Genomic DNA, 23,655 nt, shown 5'->3' with positions numbered 1-23,655 from the left:
CTTTGTTGTCTCTTTGGAAGTTATAGTTCCAGGTTTTAAAGGTGGAAGTGTCCCAGTTGTGAATTTGGTATCACAGGTGACTCGTAAGTCACAGGCCTGGCTGTATCTCTGCAAAGCCTCTCTGAGTGCAGAGGTTGTGGGATGAACATGCTCTACATTCTCGTTGGTCTTTCAGGTCAAGGTTGCCTCATGGCTCTTTTATTTTCCTTTAGGTAAGGGTGGATCTGCAGAGACTGAGTATGAGGATTTCTGGCATGTGACTCAGTCCTCATTGCTCCTGGCTCCCCGTTCTGCCCTCTTTGGAATCTGCTGGCCCTGAGAGATCTGTGAAAAGAGGAGAAAATGGCCCCAGGGTTCCTGGCAGCAAGACCCTCAGTGAGTGATTTTTAACCTCTTTCATGCAGTAATCCCTGTCCCCAGTTAGATGACATGTTTGTTCACTGCCTCGAAGTGCCCACCAGGGCTCTAAGACAAACATGAAACGTGGCCCAGCTTTGGGAAACTCCAGAGGAAAGCCCACTTTCTCTCCTCAATTTACCTCCCCCCTTGACCCCATCAGTATCAGAGCTCTTGGCACACCTTAACCTTTGCCACTTCTTTTCATTAATTTAGTCCACAAATGGTTCAGCCTCTCTTCCACATGCCCTGGTGTGTACTGTGTACATTGCGAAGTATTGTCTTTTCTTGAGGGCTTGTAGGCCTTGTTGAGGTGGTTTGTTTTCCTTACTGCAATGGATTTTAAAATTTAAGTGGTATTAAATTAACAAGAATTGCAAGAATAGTACAAATTACACCTGTATACCCTTCATTCACATTCATCAATTGTCAACTTTTTGCCTGTTGCTTTATCATTCCATCTCTATATGTGTATTTGTCATTTTCTGAATCATTTGAGAGTAAGTTGCAGACATCGTCTTTTACCCCTAATTACTTCGGAATGCTTCTCCTAAAAACAAAAGACAGTCCCTTAAATAGCCATAGTATAATTCAGGGAATTTAATATTGATACAGTACTATTGTCTAATCTCCAATTTATAATAATAAAAATTTGCCAGTTGCCCTAATAAGTTTCTTTATGCCCCACATCCCCTGCCCTTACCTGTCTTTAGTCTTCTTTAATCTGGAATACTTTCTTAACATTTCTGTCTTTATTGATCTTGACATTTTTGAAAAGTACAGGCTTGTTATTTTAAATGTTCCTCAAATTGGATTTGTCTTTTGGTTCTTCATGATTAGATTAAGATTACACACTTCTGGCAGGAGTAACACAGAAGTGATGTGTCCTCAATTTGTCATATCAGTTGGCACAGAACATTGATTTGTTTCATTATGATACTAACTTTGATCACTTAATGTTGAGTCTGCCAGGTTTCTCCACTGTAACTTTTCTATTTGAGGATTGGAGAGGAAGGGAACAGATCTCTTAAGCTGGATGTCACTATCATGTGGAAGGCATATCGAAATGGGGACAGAGAGGGAATAGAATCTTATATAGAAGATGGCCACAGTGGTCCAGATAAAAGCTGATTATGTCCTGGACCAGGGTGATCACAGTGAAGATGGAATGAAACAAAAATATTCAAGAGTTAATGGTGGGGTGACAGTGGGGGAGAACTTCCCTGGTGGTTCAGTGGTTAAGACTCCATGCTCCCAATGCAGGGGGCCCGGTTTCGATCCCTGCTCAGGGAGCTGGATCCCGCATGGCACAACTAAGAGTTCACATGCCACAGCGAAAGATACCACATGCTGCAACTAAGACCCTCTGCAGCCTAAATAAATATTAAAAAAAAAAAAAGAGTATGGGGGGAATAAAATCAATGAGATTAGGTATTTAATTGAGGGAGGTGTCAACTATAGATTTCTGAGTTTTGCAACTACATGCATGGTGGTGTGATTTTCTGAGATAGGAAATAGAGGGGTTACCAGATATTGGCGGTTATGTGTGGAAATGGGGAATCAGGAAGTGTGCCAGAATCCCAGAAAGAAACAGATAACACACTTAGAAGGAATGATCAAAGAAACTTTCATGAAGGGAGTATTTGTAAGTTTCAGAGACCATTGTGGGATGGTTTCAGCATCCCTGGATTAGCAACATAATGGAGCCCTTACCACCACAGGCTGAAATGGTTAGGAAAGAAAGCAGTTCCTGGAACCTGGTTTCTTCTTTGACCCTGTGGTTATTTGGGAGTATGTTGTTTAATTTACACATATTTGTGATTTTCCTAAATTTTTTCCTGTTATTGATTTCTAATTTCATTCCGTTGTATTCAAAGAACATAAACTTTATATTATTTCTGTAATTTTAAATTTATTAAGATTTGTTTTATGACCTAGCATATGTTCTATCCTGGAGAATGTTCCATGTGCTTGAAAGTTCCAATATTACTGAAAAATATATGTATTCTTTTGTTGTTAGCTGGAGTGTTCTATACATGTCTGTTAGGTCTAGTTGGTTTATAGTTTTTTTTCAAGTCTTCTATGTCCTTGTTGATCTTCTATTTAGTCGTTCTATCTATTATTGAAGTTGGAGTATCAAAGTCTCCAACTGTTATTGTTGAATTATCTATTTCTCTCTTCATTTCTGTCAGTTTTTGTTTCATGTATTGTAGTGCTCTGTTACTAGATGCACTACATTTTTATAAACATTATATCTTCCTGATGGATTGACTCTTTTATCATTATAAAATGTCCCTCTTTATCTCTAGTAACATTTTTTGTTTAAAGTATGTTTTGTCAGATATTTGTATAGCCACTCTAGCTTGCTGTGATTGCTGTTTGCATGCTATGTATATCTTTTTTCACCTTTTAACTTATAATCAGTTTGTATCTTTGAATCTAAAGGGTGTCTTCTGTAGATAGCAACTAGTTGAATCATGTTTTTTTTTTTTTAATCTAGTCTGATAATCTCTGCCTTTAGATTGGATTTATGGGAAGCCATTGATTTATCATTTCGTTTCTAAACAAAGAAGTACTTTCTACCAACTTGCAGAAAGTATATACTAATAAGTAATTGTTTTCCTTTAAAAATTACCCATTGAAAAACTCTTTGCACATTCTATAAAACTGGCCTGTATTCTTCAAAATGTTAGTGTTATAAAAGACAAAGAAAAGCAGAGGAACTGTCTAGATTAAAGGGCACTAAAGATACATGACAGTAAATTGCAGAACTTGCAATTTACTGAACTGAGTCTTCTCTCAGGTTAGAATATTTTATAAAGGACATCATTAGGATAACTAGAAATGGAATATTTTTGATTGATGGAATGCTTTTTTATGTAATCTGTGACATTTCCTGAATTTGATATTTGCACTGTGGTTATGTAAGAGAATAGCCTTATTCTTAGGAAATATACACTGAAAGATTATGGGGCAAAGGGGCATGATGTACATCCCCTACTCTTAAATGGTTCAGAAAAAAATTATGTGTGTGTATTTGTGCAGAGAGAGAGTGAGAATGGTAAAGCAAATGTGGCAAAATGTTTTAACAAAAAGGTGATTCTGGGTGAAGGGTATATGGGAGTTTTTTATGTTATTCTTGTGACTTTACTATAAGTTGAAATTACTTTCAAATGAGGTTTTTAAAAAGCTGTTTGAAAATGATGGTGCATTTCGTTGATAGAATACTATGCAACCATAATGAAGGAGGAAGAAGCCTTTTAAGTACTAGTATGGAATGTCCTTCTGAATCTATTTAGGAAATCTTGATTGTGGTGGTAGTTACACAATATAGATGTTTGTCAAAACTCATCAAACCGTACCCTGAAAATGGGAGCATTTTACTGTGTATAAAGTATACCTCAAAGTTAATTTTAAAATACAACTCTATAGTTAGGGGAAAAAATTGCAAACCAGTGTGCATAGTATGCTATTGTTTGTATGAAGAAGAGAAAAAAAGGATATGTGACTTTTTCTTGAACATATGCATATTTAAGGATGGATGCATAAAAAGTGTTTAACTTTTAACAGAAATATTTAAACTTAAATGCATATTACTAAGCTGAAAGAAGCCAGTTAGAAAAGGTTACATGTTGTATGATTCCAACCATATGACATTCCGGAAATGGCAAAACTATGGAGACAGTAAAAACATCAGTGGTTGCCAGGGGTGGCTGGGAGAGGGAGAGATGAATAGGCAGAGGATTTTTAGAGCAGGGAAAATACTCTGTATAAAAGTATAATAGTGAATACCTGTCATTATAAATGTGTCCAGATCCATTGACTGTACAGGAGTGAACCCTAATTTAAACTAAGGACTTTGGGTGATTATAATGTGTCAGTGTAGGTTCATCAGTTGTACCAAATGTACCATTCTGGTGGGGGGGGTGTTGGTAATGTGGGAGGTTGTGCAATCTGGGGAAGGTTGTGGGGTAGGGGTTTTATGGGAAATCTCTGTACCTTCCCCTCAATTTTGTTGTGAACCTAAAACTGCTCCAGAAAATAGTCTTTTTTTTTTTTTTTTAAGTTTAACAGAGGTTGTGTCCAGGGAGGAGAGATGGGGAGAGGGAGACTTTTGTCACTATATGTATTTTTACACATATAAACATATGCACATTGTAATACTTTTTCAAAAATAAAAATAAAAATTCTTGGAAAAGAAAAGCTATTTGAACAGAAAGGAGTTTAGGAAAGTGATCGTTTTAGACAACAAATTTACAAAAATAAAGAGTGTTTTTATAATAACCGTAACTGATTGGGAAATTAAATGAAGGGGGACAGATTCACAAAAGCAACAAGAATATCAAACACATTGCTTTGAACCTAAGAAAGAACATGCAGGATCTTTAAGAAGAAGGTAACAAACTCTCTAAGGGACAAGAACATTACCCATTGTTCTTAGATTTTAATAAGTGATTTAAAGTTCCACATGTATTTGGAGCAACATGAAATGGTTTTAAATTAAGAATCTTATAGAAAAATAGATGTTCCAGAACTTGCGGGAAAATACATGTATATAACACACGCACGAACTTTTATCAGTGTCAAGAATATGCTGTTTGTAAAATACATGAACATTTAGTAAACTCTAAATTTACCACTCTCTGTGTGTTGTAGATTTTAGATCTAGATATCTTTTTTTACTGAGTTAGAAGTGCAAAGGAAATGTGCAAAATTTATGACACCCTTTAAGGTAGCAGTAGAAATACAATCTAGTGTATAAATCAAGAAGTGGTGGACTGTTCAGGGACCTTTGGCATTTTTCAGAGTTTTTAATTTTTAAAGGCTTTTATTGTAAATGTTAACGAACACAAGGTAATCAGAGAATTTTTGGAAGCTCTAGAAAAGACAGAAAAAGAAACTCATAATTCCACCAGTTTTCAATAAAATAATAGAAAGTAGAAAGTGAAATGTCCCCCATTTATCCAAAGGTAACCATTGTAAACAACTTGTTCTCTCTTTCCAGAAATTTTTTTTGCATTTGCTCCTAAACCCACACGGTACTGTGCATATGGTTTCTAAAATGAAAATATTAATAATCTGCAGTTTGCATTTTTTTCTCCAAACATTGTAACATGGACCTCTTTCTAAGGTAATCTATAATGTTATCTTCTCTTTAAAGACGTTTTAAAAACTGGGTGTTATTGCATGACTTTGCTAATTAGAGTTTTTTAGAATCACCATAACTTATTAAATTTTTGCAAAAACTTTTAAAAGTGAGATGTAAATTACATGCAATAAATTGCACAAATCTTAAGTACATCTTGGTGAATTTTTACATATATATACACAGCAATGAAATCACCAACCAAGTAAATATACAGAATATTTCTGTCACCTTATAAAGTTCCCTTTGTTCTCCCTCCCAGTCAGTTTCCCCCATAGGCAACCACTATTTCTGATTAGTTTTGCCTGTTCTATAACTGCATAAATACAGTTTGTACTCCCTTCACTCAGCATAATATCTCTGAAATTCATCCAGCTGTCACCTTAACATTTTGTTATGTCACTTCTTATTCTGTAGTTTATATTTGTTTAAAAACAAAATAGCATAATATTTTGCTTGTTAAACATATTGCTTGTTGTAAATAGAAAAGTACAATTGGATATAGAGTTGAACGTGGAATTATCCTGTGTCCAATTTCCCATCCAATGCATTGAGAATCATTTACATCTTTGTAAAATACTCATACTTTAAAAAAAAAAAATTTACAAAAGTAAATCTTAACGCAATTTGGCTGCTTTCTCTGTAAAGTTACTCTAAAGTTGCCTTTCTTTGTCAGTATATACAGAACTGCCTCATTCTTTAGCAGATATTCAGTATTGTGTGGTCCAGTGTGGATGTACTTTCAGATAAGTGAAAGTTTTTCAATATTACAAATGTAACTACAATAAATATCTCTGCACTCATATCTTCATGCTCTTGTGCAAGTCTGACATGTAGAATGGGAAGTGTGGGACCAAAGGTGTTCTGTACATTAAAAAACATTTTTTTTAGTGAACTGAATTTTTTGTATTGAGGATTAATTGACACATGATAAACTGCACATAAAGTGTTCAATTTTATATTCATATATATATTCATGAATATATATGAATATATTCAATTTTGACATTTTTATACACTCATGAAACCATCATCTCAATCAAGATAATCAAAGCATCTTATCACCCCCAAAAGCTTCCTTGTTCACTTTTGTAACCCTTGCTTCCTGACCCTCCCTGCCCCCTCAATTTGAAGGATACAATCAAATTGCTCCCCCCCTAGAAGACTGTACCTATTTATGTTCTAACAGCATATGAGACTGATCATTTTCCTACAGCCTCACTAGTGATAAGGTTTTCAGATTTTAAAACATTTACTGATCTGATAGCTAAAAAGAGAAATTCAAGTATTTCACCAGTTCACCTTTTGAGAATTGTGGATTTGTATCCCAAAAGTGGCAGATTTCCAGGAAATCTTCACAAAGGAGGCAGAATTTGCTGCCCTGCGACTTGATCAACCTGTGAAGCTACAGTCCTGAGAAAGCCAGAGCTGGGTAACCCTAGGAAGTAGGGTCATGCCTTGTACGCAGTGGATGCTTAGTAAACATTTATCACCTTAACTGAGCTTTAGTTTATTAACTGTGCTCTCACTTAAATAGAGAAGTCCAGGACCCAGCCTGAAGTCTGGGCTGCTGGGACATCTCCTCTCCTGCCTACAGGAACAAAACAGCTACCTGAGCATGAAGGCTGCAGGAGGTCCCCCACATACAGGAGTTCCATCTTTGGTGGAGACAACACCTCCTGAAACTCCCTCTGGATGTTCCAGGTGGAGTTTGGAGAGGCTGAAGAGAGATTCCCTCAGCAGAGCCACTGGGGCTGAGGGGATTCCCCTCCTAACAGGGAGGGCAAGATGTGGGACCATGTAGAAGCTGGAGTGACCTCAAAGAGTAAGGAGAAAGGTGAGAGTTAAATCATTACCAAGGCACACAGTAGGTATTCAGTAGGTTTTTGCAAGGAGGGAGGGAGAAAGTGTCTGGGTCGAAGGGCCATCTGTAAAAGTAGAAAGAGAGGAAAAGGCTTTCTAGGGGAGGGCCTAGAAAAGTCAGGTAATGGTAAACAAGGACCAGTGTTACCAGCTGAATACAATGTGCCCCTTCTCCCTTCTTGGTAACTAAGATACTGGTCTGCTTCAGTGAGCCAGGTTCATTTTTCACTGCTTCTTTCTTCTTACCCAGCACTGCCTTCTGCGGTTTCTGCCCTTCTTCAGGAAGAGGAGGAAATGCCCAAATTACAGGTAAATTAAGAGTCCACTTTCTCTCCCTGAAAATATCACCCACATACCTCATTTTGGGGATTGGGGAAGGAGAGCAATATAACACGTATATTGTGCTGGCCCTGGGCTAGACATATGTTACTCCAGTTTCTCAAAAAAGCCTGAACATTGCTGGTAGGAGTGACAAAATGGTGTAATATACTTTGGAAAACAGTTTTAGAGTTTCTTATATAATTAAGCACACACTTACCATTGACCCAGAAATCCCACTGTATTTACCCAGAAGAAATGAAAATAGATGTCCACACAAAAATCTGTATGCGACTATTAGCAGCTTTGTTTATAGTAGCCCTGAACTAAAAACAACCCAAATGTCCATCAACTGATAAATGGATAAATAAAATGTGTTAATCCATATAATTAAGAACTACTCATTAAAAAAAAAAAAAAACTACTGATACATATAACAACATGAATGAATCTCAAAAGCATTATGCTGAGAAAAATAAGCCAGACACAAAAGAGTACATACTATGTGACTCTGAGACAGGCTGGGCCCTCAACCTTTTGCTGCAGTGCTGCAGTGCTTGCACCTGAACAAACGTCTCCTTGAGCAACAAAATACAAAGAACTATAAGGGACTAAAAATAACTGCATGCATGTGCAGTTGGGGCAAATTCTGGACAAAAGATACAAAAAGACCAAAAAAACTCAGCTGCCACTTCTGAAGAGCTGGGAGCAAAAGCAGGGTACTACACATGACTCCTGCACTCAGCACCACCAAAGGGTTGGGCAAAACACCTAAGCCACCCCTCTGGCCTGACCCCTGGGCACACCCCTACCCTCACCCGATATAAGGAACCAGCTCACCTTCCCCTCTCTGGGAGCAAGAGAAACTGTTGTTTGTTTTTGCTCCCACTTGCTGCAGCAGGGGCCCCAATAAAGCCCAGCCTGAATTTCTTATCTGGCCTCTACTCAATTTCTATTGATTGGGGAAGAACCCCAGTTGGTATCAATTCCATTTATATGAAGTTCTAGAACAGCCTAAATTAATCTATAGCTGTTCTGTGCCTTCTCCTCTCTCTTCATGCTCTGAACAAACCCTTCCCTAGTAGAGAACCCCCTCTTCCCCACAGTGGTAGCCACTATTCTGACTTCTAGTACTGTAGATTAGTTTAGTCTGATTTTGAACTTTTTAAATAGAATCAAGAGTACATACAGTACTCTTTTGTGCCTGGTTTTTTTTCAATATTGTGAGATTGATGTATATTGTTTCATGTATATGTAGTTTGTTCACTTTCATTTCAGTACAGCAGTAGTTTCTAAAACTTTTTGTTTCAGGACCCCTTTACACTTTAAAAAATGGCTTTTATTATGTGGGTTATCAATATTACCAGATTGGCGGTTCAAGCTAACAAAAATTTAAAATATTTATTAATCCATTCAAAAATTAATCCATTATAGTTAATGTCACATTTTATGAAAAGTACTTAATTTTCCAAAACAAAAAAATAAAAAAGAAGAATGGAAATGTTTCATATTTTTGTTAATCTCTTTAATGTCTGGCCTAATAGAAAACAGCTGGAATCTCATGTCTGCTTCAATATTTTCTCAGTTGCAAGATCACACGACATGTAGCCTCCATATTGTTGTAAGAGAATGAGAGTGTATAAGCCTTGAGAATTATTATGAAAATAATATTGACTTTACAGACCCCCCTGACAGGGTCTTGGGGAACCTCATGGGTCCCTGAACCACAGTTTGGGAATTGGTACTGAATAGTAGTCCTTCATGTAACTCTACCAGAGTTCATATATCCTTTCTATTGTGGATGTGTGAGTGGGGATTTGGGGCCCATAATAAACATTCTTAATATATAATTATCAGAGGGAGGTTTCCTATATAGCATTTCTTATTAACCAAAGAGTCCTTATTGTTGATCTATGTCTTGTTCCTTCCCACACAACTGTCCACTCACTTTTCTTGCCAACTGGAATTCCCCACCTCCCTTCCCTCTACTCACGTTTTAACCATCCCACAAGGCTGGTACCTGGCTTTCTCCATGGTACCTGCCCTCATGGCCCCAACCCACCTTGGACTCCTTCTCTGGACCCTTCCCCAAGTAAATCTCAAGCTTATTCTGATTCATAGAATGTTGTGTGGATGACACCTCTGGAATTGTGTAGCTTTTGGTGCACTGTGGTTGAAGTTTGAGTCTTTTCACCCAAAGAGACTTTAAGGGCTGAAGCATTAAAAAAAATGTGCCTCATGTATCTTTTCAATCTTCTACATGATATAACACAATCAAGTGCATGGATGTGTGCCTAAGTTAGTCCAACTCAGGACCCTGGAAACTGTCAGGACCACTTATAGATGTCACTGGTGCTTGTCAGCTGCATTCCTCTGTGGGAATGGGTATGTCTGAGGGTGACTTTGTTGTTTTAGGAGCTGGTGACGTTCCAGGATGTGGCTGTGGACTTTACCCAGGAGGAGTGGGAGCATCTGGATCCCTCTCAGAGGCACCTGTACAGAGAAGTGATGTTGGAGAACTATGGGAATCTCATCTCCTTGGGTGAGAACAGCATCTTCCTGAACCCATCTGCTTTCTCTCGGGTTCAGTTGTATAGAGTAAATCCTGAGGGGATTTGCATCTGGGGGTCCACATATTCCAGATCCCTTAATGGTAGTGGGTATCAGATTTGAGAGTGCATAGAAATACCTGAGGTGAAGGCAAGAAATGCCAGTTCCTGTCCAAATTAAAGGAGACTAAAGAGATAAGACAACTAAATGCAATGGCTTATTCTAGTTAGAAAATATCTAGGAAAAGAGTGCTAAACGGAACATATTTGAGACAATTGGCATCATTTACAAATTAACTGTGAACTAGATACTAATACTGCGTCAATGTTAAGTTTCCTGATTTTGATGGCTGTACTGTAGTTATGGAACAAAATGTCCCTGTTCTTAGGAAATGTGTACTGAAAGAATTTAGTCATAGAGAGCCATGGGGCCTGTAACTTTCTCTTAAGTGGTTTAAAAAAGAATTGTGTGAGAGAGAATAATAAAGTAAATGGGCCAAATATTAACAATTGGTGACTGTGGGTTAGGGTTCTACAGGCATTCTGTTCTGCGTATCACTCTTGCTATTTTTCTATAAAGTAAAAGGTTATCCAAAAAATCTACGTCCCTACGTTCTATCACCAGGGCTACTGATTCAGTGGATTTGGGATGGAGTCTGCATTTTTGATAAGTCTCTTCAAACCACACTTTGGGCAGTGCTTCTCTGGTGGACACAGAATCATTACTGCCTGTTCACCCCACTGAGAATTATTACTGTTGTATATTGCAAATAGGCCTCTTCACTGAAGTTCCTGGAACTCCTGGAACCATTTTTTTCTCTGGGGGAGAAAATATTTGTTTGTTTGTTTATGTGTGTGTGTGCGCGCCTACATATATATAAATATAAAACGTGATTTTGATGCACAGTGGTTTTATTCACCTTTCCCAGTCTTCATAGGACCTTCACGAATACCAAGTGATAAGATTGACTTGTGGCAGGGTCCTTGTCCACATCATATTGCCCTAATCCACCTGTCTTTCCCCTCAAGCAGGACATCTGCTGTCCAAACCAGAAATGATTGCCCATTTTGAACAAGAAGATGATGTGTGGATGGAGGAAAAAATACCAAGAAACTCCTATTCAGGTGAGAACCAGTCAGCCAGGAGAAAATGCCATTAATAATCCTATGAATCCATGAAGGGGTGGGTAGCAACTTCAAAAATATATATTATTTGACTTTTTATGCTGATAATTTAATTGAAAATATTTAAATATTTATTTGATTGGAGGCAAATATCTTTTTTTTCACATCTTTATTGGAGTATAATTGCATTACAATGTTGTGTTAGTTTCTGCCATATAACAAAGTGAATCAGCTGTATGTATACATATATCCCCATATCCCCTCCCTCTTGCGTCTCCCTCCCACCCTCCCTATCCCACCCTCTAGGTGGTCACAAAGCACTGAGCTGATCTCCCTGTGTGATGCAGCTGCTTCCCACTAACTATCTATTTTACATTTGGTAGTGTATATATGTCCATGCTGCTCTCTCACTTCGTCCCAGCTTACCCTTCCCTCTCCCTGTGTCCTAAAGTCTATTCTCCATGTCTGTGTCTTTATTCCTGTCCTACCCCTAGGTTCATGAGAACCTTTTTTTTTTTTTTTAGATTCCATATATATGTATTAGCATACGGTATTTGTTTTTCTCTTTCTGACTTACTTCACTCTGTATGACAGACTCTAGGTCCATCCACCTAACTACAAATAACTCAGTTTCGTTTCTTTTTATGGCTGAGTAGTATTCCATTGTATACATGTGCCACATCTTCTTTATCCATTCATCTGTCAGTGGACACTTAGGTTGCTTCCATGTCCTGGTGATTGTAAATAGTGCTGCAATGAACATTGTGGTACATGATTCTTTTTTTTTTTTTTTTTTAATTTATTTTATTTATTCACTTTTGGCTGTGTTGGGTCTTTGTTGCTGCGTGCAGGCTTTCTCTAGTTGCGGTAAGTGGGGGCTACTCTTCGTTAAGGTGCACAGGCTTTTCATTGTGGTGGCTTCTCTTGCTGCGGAGCGCGGTCTCTAGGTGTGCAGGCTTCAGTAGTTGTGGTACGTGGGTTCAGTAGTTGTGGCTCGCGGGCTCTAGAGCACAGGCTTAGTAGTTGTGGCGCATGGGCTTAGTTGCTCCGCGGCATGTGGGATCTTCTTAGACCTGTGTCCCCTGCATTGGCAGGCAGATTCTTAACCACTTCGCCACCAGGGAAGCCCCATGACTCTTTTTGAATTATGGTTTTCTCAGGGTATATGCCCAGTAATGGGATTGCTGGGTCATATGGTAGTTCTATTTTTAGTTTTTTAAGGAACATCTATACTGTTCTCCATAGTGGCTGTATCAATTTACATTCCCACCAACAGTGCAAGAGGGTTCCCTTTTCTCCACACCCTCTCCAGCATTTATTGTTTGTAGATTTTTTTTTTTTTTTTAATTTATTTATTTTTGACTGTGTTGGGTCTTCGTTTCTGTGCGAGGGCTTTCTCCAGTTGCGGCAAGCGGGGCCACTCTTCATCGCGGTGCGCGGGCCTCTCACTATTGCGGCCTCTCTTGTTGCGGAGCACAGGCTCCAGATGCGCAGGCTCAGTAGTTGTGGCTCACGGGCCTAGTTGCTCCACGGCATGTGGGATCTTCCCAGACCAGGGCTCGAACCCGTGTCCCCTGCATTGGCAGGCAGATTCTCAACCACTGCGCCACCAGGGAAGCCCTGTTTGTAGATTTTTTGATGATAGCCTTTCTGACCGGTGTGAGGTAACACCTCATTGTAGTTTTGATTTGCATTTCTCTAATGATTAGTGATGTTGAGCATCCTTTCATGTGTTTGTTGGCAATCTGTATATCTTCTTTGGAGAAATGTCTATTTAGGTCTTCTGCCCATTTTTGGACTGGGTTGTTTGTTTTTTTGATATTGAGCTACATGAGCTGCTTGTATATTTTGGAGATTAATCTTTGTCAGTTGCTTCATTTGCAAATATTTTCTCCCATTCTGAGGGTTCTCTTCGTTTTGTTTATGGTTTCCTTTGCTGTGCAAAAGCTTTTAAGTTTCATTAGGTCCCATTTGTTTATTTTTGTTTTTATTTCTATTTCTCTAGGTGGTGGGTCAAAAAGGATCTTGCTGTGATTTATGTCAAAGAGTGTTCTTCCTATGTTTTCCTCTAAGAGTTTTATAGTATCTGGCCTTACATTTAGGTCTTTAATCCATTTTGAGTTTATTTTTGTGTATGGTGTTAGGGAGTGTCCTAATTTCATTCCTTTACATGTAGCTGTCCAGTTTTCCCGGCACCACTTATTGAAGATGCTGTCTTTTCTCCATTGTATATTCTTGCATCCTTTATCAAAGATAAGGTGGCCATATGTGTGTGGGTTTATCTCTGGGCTTTCTATCCTGTTCCATTGACCTATATTTCTGTTTTTGTTTCAGTACCATGCTGTCTTGATTACTGTAGCTTTGTAGTATAGTTTGAAGTCAGGGAGCCTGATTCCTCCAGCTCCATTTTTCTTTCTCAAGATTGCTTTGGCTATTCAGGGTCTTTTGTGTTTCCATACAAATTGTGAAATTTTTTGTTCTAGTTCTGTGAAAAGTGCCATTGGTAGTTTGATAGGGATTGCATCGAATCTGTAGATTGCTTTGGGTAGTTGAGTCATTTTCACAATGTTGATTCTTCCAGTCCAAGAACATAGTATGTCTCTCCATCTCTTTGTATCATCTTTAATTTCTTTCATCAGTGTCTTATAGTTTTCTGCATAAAGGTCTTTTGTCTCCTTAGGTAGGTTTATTCCTAGGTATTTTATTCTTTTTGTTGCAATGGTAAATGGGAGTGTTTCCTTAATTTCTCTTTCAGATTTTTCATCATTAGTGTATAGGAATGCAAAAGATTTCTGTGCATTAATTTTGTATCCTGCTACTTTACCAGATTCATTGATTAGCTCTAGTAGTTTTCTGGTGGCATCTTTAGGATTCTCTATGTATAGTATCATGTCATCTGCAAACAGTGACAGTTTTACTTCTTTTCCGATTTAGATTCCTTTTATTTATTTTTTTCTTCTCTGACTGCTGTGACTAAAACTTCCAAAACTATGTTGAATAATAGTGGTGAGAGTGGGGATCCTTGTCTTTTTCCTGATCTTAGAGGAAATGGTTTCAGTTTTTCACCATTGAGAACGATGTTGGCTGTGGGTTTGTCATATATGGCCTTTATTACATTGAGGTAAGTTCCCTCTATGTCTACCTTCTGGAGAGTTTTTATCATAAATGGGTGTTGAATTTTGTTGAAAGCTTTTTCTGCATCTATTGAGATTATCATGTGGTTTTTATCTTTCAGTTTGTTAATATGGTGTATCACATTGACTGATTTGCGTATACTGAAGAATCCTTGCATTCCTGGGATAAACCCCACTTGATCATGGCATATGATCCTTTTAATGTGCTGTTGGATTCTGTTTGCTAGTATTTTGTTGAGGATTTTTGCATCTGTGTTCATCAGTGATATTGGTCTGTAGTTTTCTTTTTTTGTGACATCTTTGTCTGGTTTTGGTATCAGGGTGATGGTGGCCTCGCAGAATGAGTTTGGGAGTGTTCCTCCCTCTGCTATATTTTGGAAGAGTTTGAGAAGGATAGGTGTTAGCTCTTCTCTAAATGTTTGATAGAATTTGCCTGTGAAGCCATCTGGTCCTGGGCTTTTGTTTGTTGGAAGATTTTTAATCACAGTTTCAATTTCAGTGCTTGTGATTGGTCTGTTTATATTTTCCATTTCTTCCTGGTTCAGTCTTGGAGGTTATGCTTTTCTAAGAATTTGTCCATTTCTTCCAGGTTGTCCATTTTATTGGCATATAGTTGCTTGTAGTAATCTCTCATGATCCTTTGTATTTCTGCAGTGTCAGTTGTTACTTCTCCTTTTTCATTTCTAATTCTGTTGATTTGAGTCTTCTCCCTTTTTTTCTTGATGAGTCTGGCTAGTGGTTTATCAATTTTGTTTATCTCCTCAAAGAACCACCTTTTAGTTTTATTGATCTTTGCCCTTGTTTTCTTCATTTCTTTTTCATTTATTTCTGATCTGATCTTTATGATTTCTTTCCTTCTGCTAACTTTGGGGTTTTTTTGTTCATCTTTCTCTAATTGCTTTAGGTGTAAGGTTAGGTTGTTTATTTGAGGTTATTCTTGTATCTTGAGGTAGGGTTGTATTGCTATAAACTTCCCTCTTAGAACTGCTTTTGCTGCATCCCATAGATTTTGGGTCATCGTGTTTTCATTGTCATTTGTTTCTAGATATTTTTTGATTTCCTCTTTGATTTCTTCAGTGATATCTTGGTTATTTAGTAGTAGCCTCCATGTGTTTGTATTTTTTACAGTTTTTTTCCTGTAATTGATATCTAGTCTCATTGTGGTCGGAAAAGATACTTGATACGATTTCAGTTTTCTTAAATTTACCAAGGCTTGATTTGTGACCCAAGATATGACCTATCCTGGGGAGTGTTCCATGAGCACTTGAGAAGAAAGTGTATTCTGTTGTTTTTGGATGGAATGTCCTATAAATATCAATTAACTCCATCTTGTTTAATATGTCATTTAAAGCTTGTGTTTCCTTATTTATGTTCATTTTGGCTGATGTGTCCATTGGTGAAAGTGGGGTGTTAAAGTCCACTTCTATTATTTACTGTCGATTTCCCCTTTTATGGCTGTTAGCATTTGCCTTTTGTTTTGAGGTGCTCCGATGTTGAGTGCATAAATATTTACAATTGTTATATCTTCTTCTTGGATTGATCCTCTGATCATTATGTAGTGTTCTTTGTCTCTTATAATAGTCTTTATTTTAAAGTCTATTTTGTCTGATACGAGAATTGCTACTCCAGCTTTCTTTTGATATCCATTTGCATGGAATATCTTCTTCCGTTCCCTCACTGTCAGTCTGTATGTGTCCCTAGATCTGAAGTGGGTCTCTTGTAGACGGCATATATATGGGTCTTGTTTTTGTATGCATTCAGACAGTCTGTGTCTTTTTTTTTTTTTAATTTTTATTTATTTATTTATTTACTTATGGCTGTGTTGGGTCTTCGTTTCTGTGCGAGGGCTTTCTCCAGTTGCGGTGAGCGGGGGCCACTCTTCATCGCGGTGCGCGGGCTTCTCACTATCGCGGCCTCTCTTGTTGCGGAGCACAGGCTCCAGACGCGCAGGCTCAGTAACTGTGGCCCACGGGCCCAGTTGCTCCGCGGCACGTGGGATCTTCCCAGACCAGGGCTCGAACCCGTGTCCCCTGCATTGGCAGGCAGACTCCCAACCACTGCGCCACCAGGGAAGCCCCTGGTCTGTGTCTTTTGGTTTCAGCATTTAATCCATTCATATTTAAGGCAATTATTTATATGTATGTTCCTATTACCATTTTCTTAGTTGTTTTGGGTTTGTTTTTGTAGGTCTTTTCCTTCTCTTGTGTTTCCTGCCTAGAGAAATTCCTTTAGCATTTGTTGTAAAGCTGGTTTGGTAGTGTTGAATTCTCTTAACTTTTGCTTGTCTGTAAAGGTTTTAATTTCTCCTTTGAATTTGAATGAGATCCTGCTGGGTAGAGTAATCTTGGTTGTAGGTTTTTCCCTTTCATCGCTTTAAATATGTCCTGTCGCTCCCTTCTGGCTTGCAGAGTTTCTGCTGATAGATCAGCTGTTAAACTTATGGGGATTCCATTATATGTTATTTGTTGCTTTTCCCTTGTTGCTTTTAATATTATCTCTTTGTATTTAATTTTTGGTAGTTTGATTAATATGTGTCTTGGCATGTTTCTCCTTGGATTTATCCTGTATGGGACTCTCTGCACTTCCTGGACTTGATTGACTATTTTCTTTCCCATGTTAGGGAAGTTTTCAACTATAATCTCTTCAAATATTTTCTTAGACCCTTTCTTTTTCTCTTCTTCTTCTGGGACCCCTATAATTCGAATATTGGTGCATTTAATGTTGTCCCAGACGTCTCTGAGACTATCCTCAATTCTTTTCATTCTTTTTTCTTTATTCTGCTCTGCGGTAGTTATTTCCACTATTTTATCTTCCAGGTCACTTATCCGTTCTTCTGCCTCAGTTATTCTGCTACTGATTCCTTCTAGAGAATTTTTAATTTCATTTATTGTGTTGTTCATCATTGTTTGTTTGCTCTTTAGTTCTTCTAGGTCCTTGTTAAACGTTTCTTATATTTTTTCCATTCTATTTCCAAGATTTTGGATCATCTTTACTATCATTACTCTGAGTTTGTTTTCAGGTAGACTGCCTATTTCCTCTTCATTTGTTCAGTCTGGTGAGTTTTTAACCTTGCTTCTTCATCTGCTGCATATTTCTCTGTCTTCTCATTTTGCTTAACTTACTGTGTTTGGGGTCTCCTGTTTGCAGGCTCCATGTTCGTAGTTCACGTTGTTTTTGGTGTCTGCCCCCTGTGGGTAAGGTTGGTTCAGTGGCTTGTGTAGGCTTCCTGGTGGAGGGGACTGGTGCCTGTGTTTTGGTGGGTGGGGCTGGATGTTGTCTTTCTGGTGGGCAGGGCTGCATCCAGTGGTGTGTTTTGGGGTGTCTGTATGATTTTAGCCAGCCTCTCTGCTAATGGGTGGGGTTGTGTTCCTGTCTTGATAGTTGTTTGGTATGGGGCATCCAGCACCGGAGCTTGCTGGCCGTTGGGTGGAGCTGGGTCTTAGCATTGAGACGGAGATCTCTAGGAGAGCTCTCACCGATTGATATTATGTGGGGCCAGGAGGTCTCTGGTGGTCCAGTGTCCTGAACTCGGGTCTGCCACCTCAGATGCTCAGGCCTGACACCTGGCCGGAACACCAAGACCCTGTCAGCCACATGGCTCAGAAGAAAAGGGAGAAAAAAAGAAAGAAAATTAAATAAATAAAATAATTTTAAAATTTTTAAAAAATTATTAAAATAAAAAGAGCAATAAAAAAAAAGAGAGAGCAGCCAAACCAGTAAACAAATCCACCGATTATAACAAGTGCTAAAAACTATACTAAGATAAACGTAAAAATCAGAAACAAGTCAGTCGCAGACAGCAAACCCCAAGTCTACAGTTGCTCCCAAAGTCCACTGCCTCAAGTTTGGGTTGATTCGTTGTCTATTCAGGTATTCCACAGTTGCAGCGTACCTCAAGTTGACTGTGGGGATTTAATCCGCTGCTCCTGAGGCTGCACAGAGAAATTTCCCTTTCTCTTCTTTGTTTGCACAGATCCTCGGGTTCAGCTTTGGTTTAGGCCCTACCTCTGCATGTAGGTCGCCCTCAGGCATCTGTTCCCGCCCAGACGGGATGGGGTTAAAGCAGCAGCTGGTTAGGGGGCTCTGGCTCACTCATGTGGGGGTGGCGAGGTGGCGGGGTGTGGGAGGGAGGGGTATGGTAGTCATAATTGGAATTGACATTGCAACAGCCTGAGGCGCGCCATGTGTTCTCCCAGGGAAGTTGTCCCTGGATCATGGGACTCTGGCAGTGGCGGGCTGCACAGGCTCCCAGGGGTGTGTGGATAGTGACCTGTGCTTGCACACAGAATTCCTGGTGGCCACAGTAGCAGCGTTAGCATTTCATGCCCGTCTTTGTTGTCTGAACTGTTAGCCACGGCTCGCGCCCGTCTCCTGGAGCTTGTTTAGACGGTGATCTGCCTTCTGTGGGCAGACAGGGAAGGAATCTCCTCTCCTTGCGCACCCTGAAACAATGGTTTCTTTCCTCTTAGACAGGTCCAGAGTTTTTCCCAGACTCCCTCCCGGCTAGCTATGGCGCACCAGCCTCCTTCAGGCTGTGTTCACACAGCTAACCCCAGTCCTCTCCCTGGGGTCTGACCTCCGAAGCCCGAGCCTCAGTTCCCAGCCCCCACCCACCCCGGTGGGTGAGCAGACAAGCCTCTTGGGCTGGTGAGTGCTTTTTGGCACCAATCCTCTGTGCAGGAATCTCTCCACTTTTCCCTCTGCACCCCTGTTGGTGCGCTCTCCTCTGTGGCTCTGAAGGTTCCCCCCCGCCCACCCCCCGTCTCCACCAGTGAAGGGGCTTCCTAGTGTGTGGAAACTTTTCCTCCTTCACAGCTCCCTTCCAGAGGTACAGGTCCCATCCCTATTCTTTTGTCTCTGTTTTTTCTTTTTTCTTTTGGCCTGCCCAGGTACGTGAAGATTTTCTTGCCTTTTGGGAAGCCTGGGGTCTTCTGCCAGCGTTCAGTAGGTGTTTTGTAGGAGTTGTTTCACATGTAGATGTATTTTTGATGTATTTGTGGGGAGGAAGGTGATCTCCACATCTTACTCCTCCACCATCTTGAAGGTCCCCCCCCATATCTTTTTTTATAAGAGCATTAAATGCCCAAGCTCCTCAAATTCACTTGTAACCAGCATTACCATTTTCTTAGTTCCTCATTAAAATTTTGACAGTTGTTCACTCCATAATTGTATGAAAGTTACATTTTTAGCTTTTTGATAATTATACTTTGACAACATTAACCCATTTGTAGCTCATGGAATTTGACTTGGTGTTTCTAGTAACATTTAGTTTCCTTGACTAAGGAAAAGGTCCCCAATATCTTCCCATTCCCCTTGAAGCAAAAATGAAAAACCTAATGTCAGGAGGACAGAGACCAGCAACAACACTTCTTCACTCAGTGAAGTTTCTTTGCCTTACCAGTACTGCCTAAGTGTGTCCAGGAGTACCGTGCAGCCTCAGACAAAAACCTCTGCTCACTTTCGTCATCTAATTTTCTTTGTCCCAGGAGTCAAGGATGAGAATGATGGGATTCTCTCTTGGCCAGTATCTCCAGGAGAAAAACCCTATAGCTGTCCCCAGTGTGGCCAAGACTTTAGCCAGCTCAGAAACCTTCTAATTCACCCGTGAACCCGTACGGGAGAGAAGCCCTCTCCATATGACAGGGGTGGAAAAGCCTTCAGTGAAAGGACAATGGACCTTAACCTTCCTGTGCTCCTTCCAGGAGACAAGCCCTACCGATGCATGGAGTGTTCCGGAGTCTTCAACTCAGAATCTGCTCTGAGAAGGCACAGGAAGGACCACATGGGAAAGAAGCCTCACACATGTGAGGAATGTGGGAAGGACTTCAGCCGTAGCTCCAACCTGTCCATCCATCGGCGAGTACACACAGGCGAGAAGCCCTACAGATGTGGTGTGTGCGGGAAGGACTTCAGCCGCAGCTCCAACCTCTCTATCCACCAGCGCATCCACACAGGTGAGAAACCCTTCAGGTGCTGCGACTGTGGCAAGGACTTCAGCCGCAGGGCAGCCCTGCAGATCCACCAGAGTGTCCACACAGGAAGGAAGCCTCATGCCTGTAAGGTATGTGACCGGGGCTTCACCTCACGCTCTACGCTGGCACGACACCAGCAGGACCATGCAGGAGACAAGGCCTATGTGTGTGACACATGTGGCCGGGGCTTCAGCCAGAGAGCCAACCTCTACCTGCACCAGCGTGTTCACACTGGGGAGAGGCCATTCCGGTGCGAGGCCTGTGGGAAGTGCTTCAGCTGGAGCAAGGACCTGGGTATCCACCAGAGGGTCCACACGGGAGAGCGGCCCTACAGGTGTGAGGCTTGTGGGAGGGACTTCAGGCATCGTTCGGCCCTCAAGAGGCACCAGAGGGTGCACACAGGGGAGAAGCCCTACCCCTGTGCCGTGTGTGGGAAGGGCTTCAGTCAGAGAGTCCATCTGCAGACGCACCAGAAAGTGCACTGTAGGGAGAGGCTTCCAGGATTGGGCTCTGCACATGCAGGTGCCTTCCGCGGCCAGGGCGAATGCCAGGGCATGGGTGCTGAGGTGCACAACATGGATCAGGCTTAATGATGTTTGGCATTTATTAGTATTTATACAGAAAAGAGAACAGATCAACAGCACTTAGATAGATGGAGAAATAGAACATTTTCAGCCCTCCCAAAAGACCTCTGCATGCTTCTTTCCTCTCACTACCCCACAAAGGGAGTCACTATCCTGACTTCTAAAACCATAGATTGATTTTGCAAGTTATAGAATATCATACAAGTGGAATTACACAATATGTAATCTTTCATATAGAACTTTATTCACTCAGTGTCTGCATCCATGTTGTTGCATGTATTCAGAGGTTCATTCATTTTATTACAGAGTAGTATTCCATTGTTTGAATGAACCACAGTTTGTCCATTCATCTGTTGATGGACATTTACATTTGGGTTATTTCCAGGTTTTCCAGGTTTTGTTCGTTATGAATAAAGCTGCTGTGAGTATTTGGGTACACATCTTTGTGTGGACATATACTTTAATTTCTCTTGGGTATATACTTAGGAGTAGAATTGATGGGGTTTTTTTAATTAATTTTTTTAAAGATTTCTTTGATGTGGACCATTTTTTAAAAAAGTCTTTATTGAATTTATTACAATATTGCTTCTGTTTTATGTTTTGGTTTTTTGGCCGTGAGGCATGTGGGATCTTAGTTCCCCGACCAGGGATTGAACCTGCACCCCCTGCATTGGAAGGCAAAGTTTTAACCACTGGACCGCCGGGAAAGTCCCTTGATGGGTATTTTAAAACTTGTAAAAAACTGGGCTTAGTATTGTCTTGTACATTGGATTTTTACATGTACTTGGAAAATTTCAAGCAAATACAGAAATGGAACAGTGTAACAAACACTCATGTCCCCATCATCTAGCTTCAGTAATCAATTCATGATGAATTTTGTTTCCTCTATTCCACCCTGCTCCCTCACACACAGTCCTGAAGTATTTTAAAGCAAATCCTAGACTAGGATATTGTGTCATCTTTATATAGTATATATCTTCAAAAAATAAAGATTTGTTTAAAATGTTTTTCCAAAGAATCACTCTGTTTAAAAATTTTTTTTATTAAGGTGAAATTCAGAAAACATAAAATTCACCATTTTTACCATTTCAGAATATATTATTCAATAGTTTTAAATATATTCACAATGTTGTACAACCATCTCCACTGTCTGATTCCAGAATATTTTCATCAGGCCAGAAAGAAACCCCGTTACTATTAAGCAGTCACTTTTCATTCTCCCCCTCCCCCAGCCTCTGGCAACCACTAATGTACTTTCTGTTTCTATAGATTTGCCTATTCTGGACACTTCATATAAAAGGCGTCAGACAATACGTGCCCTTTTATGTCTGGCTTCTTTCACTTAGCATAATGTTTTCAAGGTTCATTTATGTTGTAGCATATATTAGTACTTCATTCTTTTTATGGCCAAACAATATTTCATTGTATGGATATACAGCATTTTAAAATCCATTTTTAAGTTGACGGACATTTGGATTGTTTCCAGTTTTTGGGTTTTATGAATAATGCTACCATAAACATTCATATATGAGTTTTTCATTGAGCATATGCTTTTAATTCTTTTGGGTATATATGGAGGAGTGGAATTAGTGGGTCATATGATCATTCTGTTTCACTGTTTGAGGAACTGCTGAATTGTTTTCCATAGATCCATTTTATCTTGCCATCAGCAATGTATGAGAGTCCCACTTGCTCCACATCCTCAGCAACACTTGTCATTTCCCATATTTTGTTTGTTTGTTTTGTTTTTAATCATAGCCATGCTAGTGGCTGTGAAGTGGTATCTTACTGTGACTTTGATTTACGTTTCCCTAATTACTAATGATGTTGAACTTCTCTTTATGTGTTTACTGGCCATTTATATATCTTCTTTAGAGAAATGTCTATTCAAGTGCTTTGCCCATTTTTAAATTGGATTGTTTATCTTCTTGTGTTTGAGTTGTAATAGTTATTTATATAATCCCAGGCCCTTATGAATATATTATTTGCAAAGATTTTCTCCCACTCTTTGGGTTGTATTTTCATTTTCTTGTTGGTGTCCTTTGACGTGTAAAAGTTTTTAATTTTGATGAAGTCCAATTTATTCTTTTCTCTTGATGCTTGTGCTTTTGCGGTCATATTTAAGAAATAGTTACATAATGCAAAGTCACAAAAAGTTATACCTATTTTTCCTTTTAAGAGTTTTATAGTTTTAGCTCCTACATTTACGTTTGATCCATTTTGAATCAATTTTTATATATAGTATGAGGTAGAAGTCCAAATTAGTTCTTTTGTATGTTGATACCCAATTGTCCCAGCACCATTTGTTGAAAAGACTATTCTTTCCCCATTGACTAGTCTTGAACCCTTGTTGAAAATCAATTGACTATATGGGTTTATTTCTGGACTCTCAAGTCAATTCCACTGAGCTGGGACTTCCCTGGCAGTCCAGTGGTTGGGACTCTGCACTTCCACAGCAGGGGCCGGGTTCAATCCCTGGTCAGGGAACTAGGATCCTGCCTGCCACACACCATGGCCAAAAAAAAAAAAAAAAAATCAACATCAATTCCATTGATCTATATGTCTGTC

General features: G+C 39.6%; 1 protein-coding gene across 1 annotated transcript in view; it reads left to right on the top strand.

The window, feature by feature from the left end:
- The window catches only part of LOC132354001 (zinc finger protein 668-like), a 47,081-nt gene extending 25,556 nt beyond the window's left edge, over window positions 1-21,525 (top strand). Inside the window, exons 7-11 of the mRNA XM_059905515.1 lie at window positions 264-375; window positions 7,656-7,714; window positions 10,139-10,265; window positions 11,302-11,397; window positions 20,234-21,525. Coding sequence (XP_059761498.1) covers window positions 264-375; window positions 7,656-7,714; window positions 10,139-10,265; window positions 11,302-11,397; window positions 20,234-21,093 — 1,254 coding nt within the window. The 3' untranslated portion in view covers window positions 21,094-21,525. The remainder of the gene's footprint in view (window positions 1-263; window positions 376-7,655; window positions 7,715-10,138; window positions 10,266-11,301; window positions 11,398-20,233) is intronic.
- Window positions 21,526-23,655: the final 2,130 nt, after the last annotated feature.

This window comes from Balaenoptera ricei, chromosome 19, assembly GCF_028023285.1.
Source record: "Balaenoptera ricei isolate mBalRic1 chromosome 19, mBalRic1.hap2, whole genome shotgun sequence".
NCBI lineage: Eukaryota > Metazoa > Chordata > Mammalia > Artiodactyla > Balaenopteridae > Balaenoptera > Balaenoptera ricei.
This window is presented reverse-complemented; position numbering and strand designations above follow the sequence as displayed.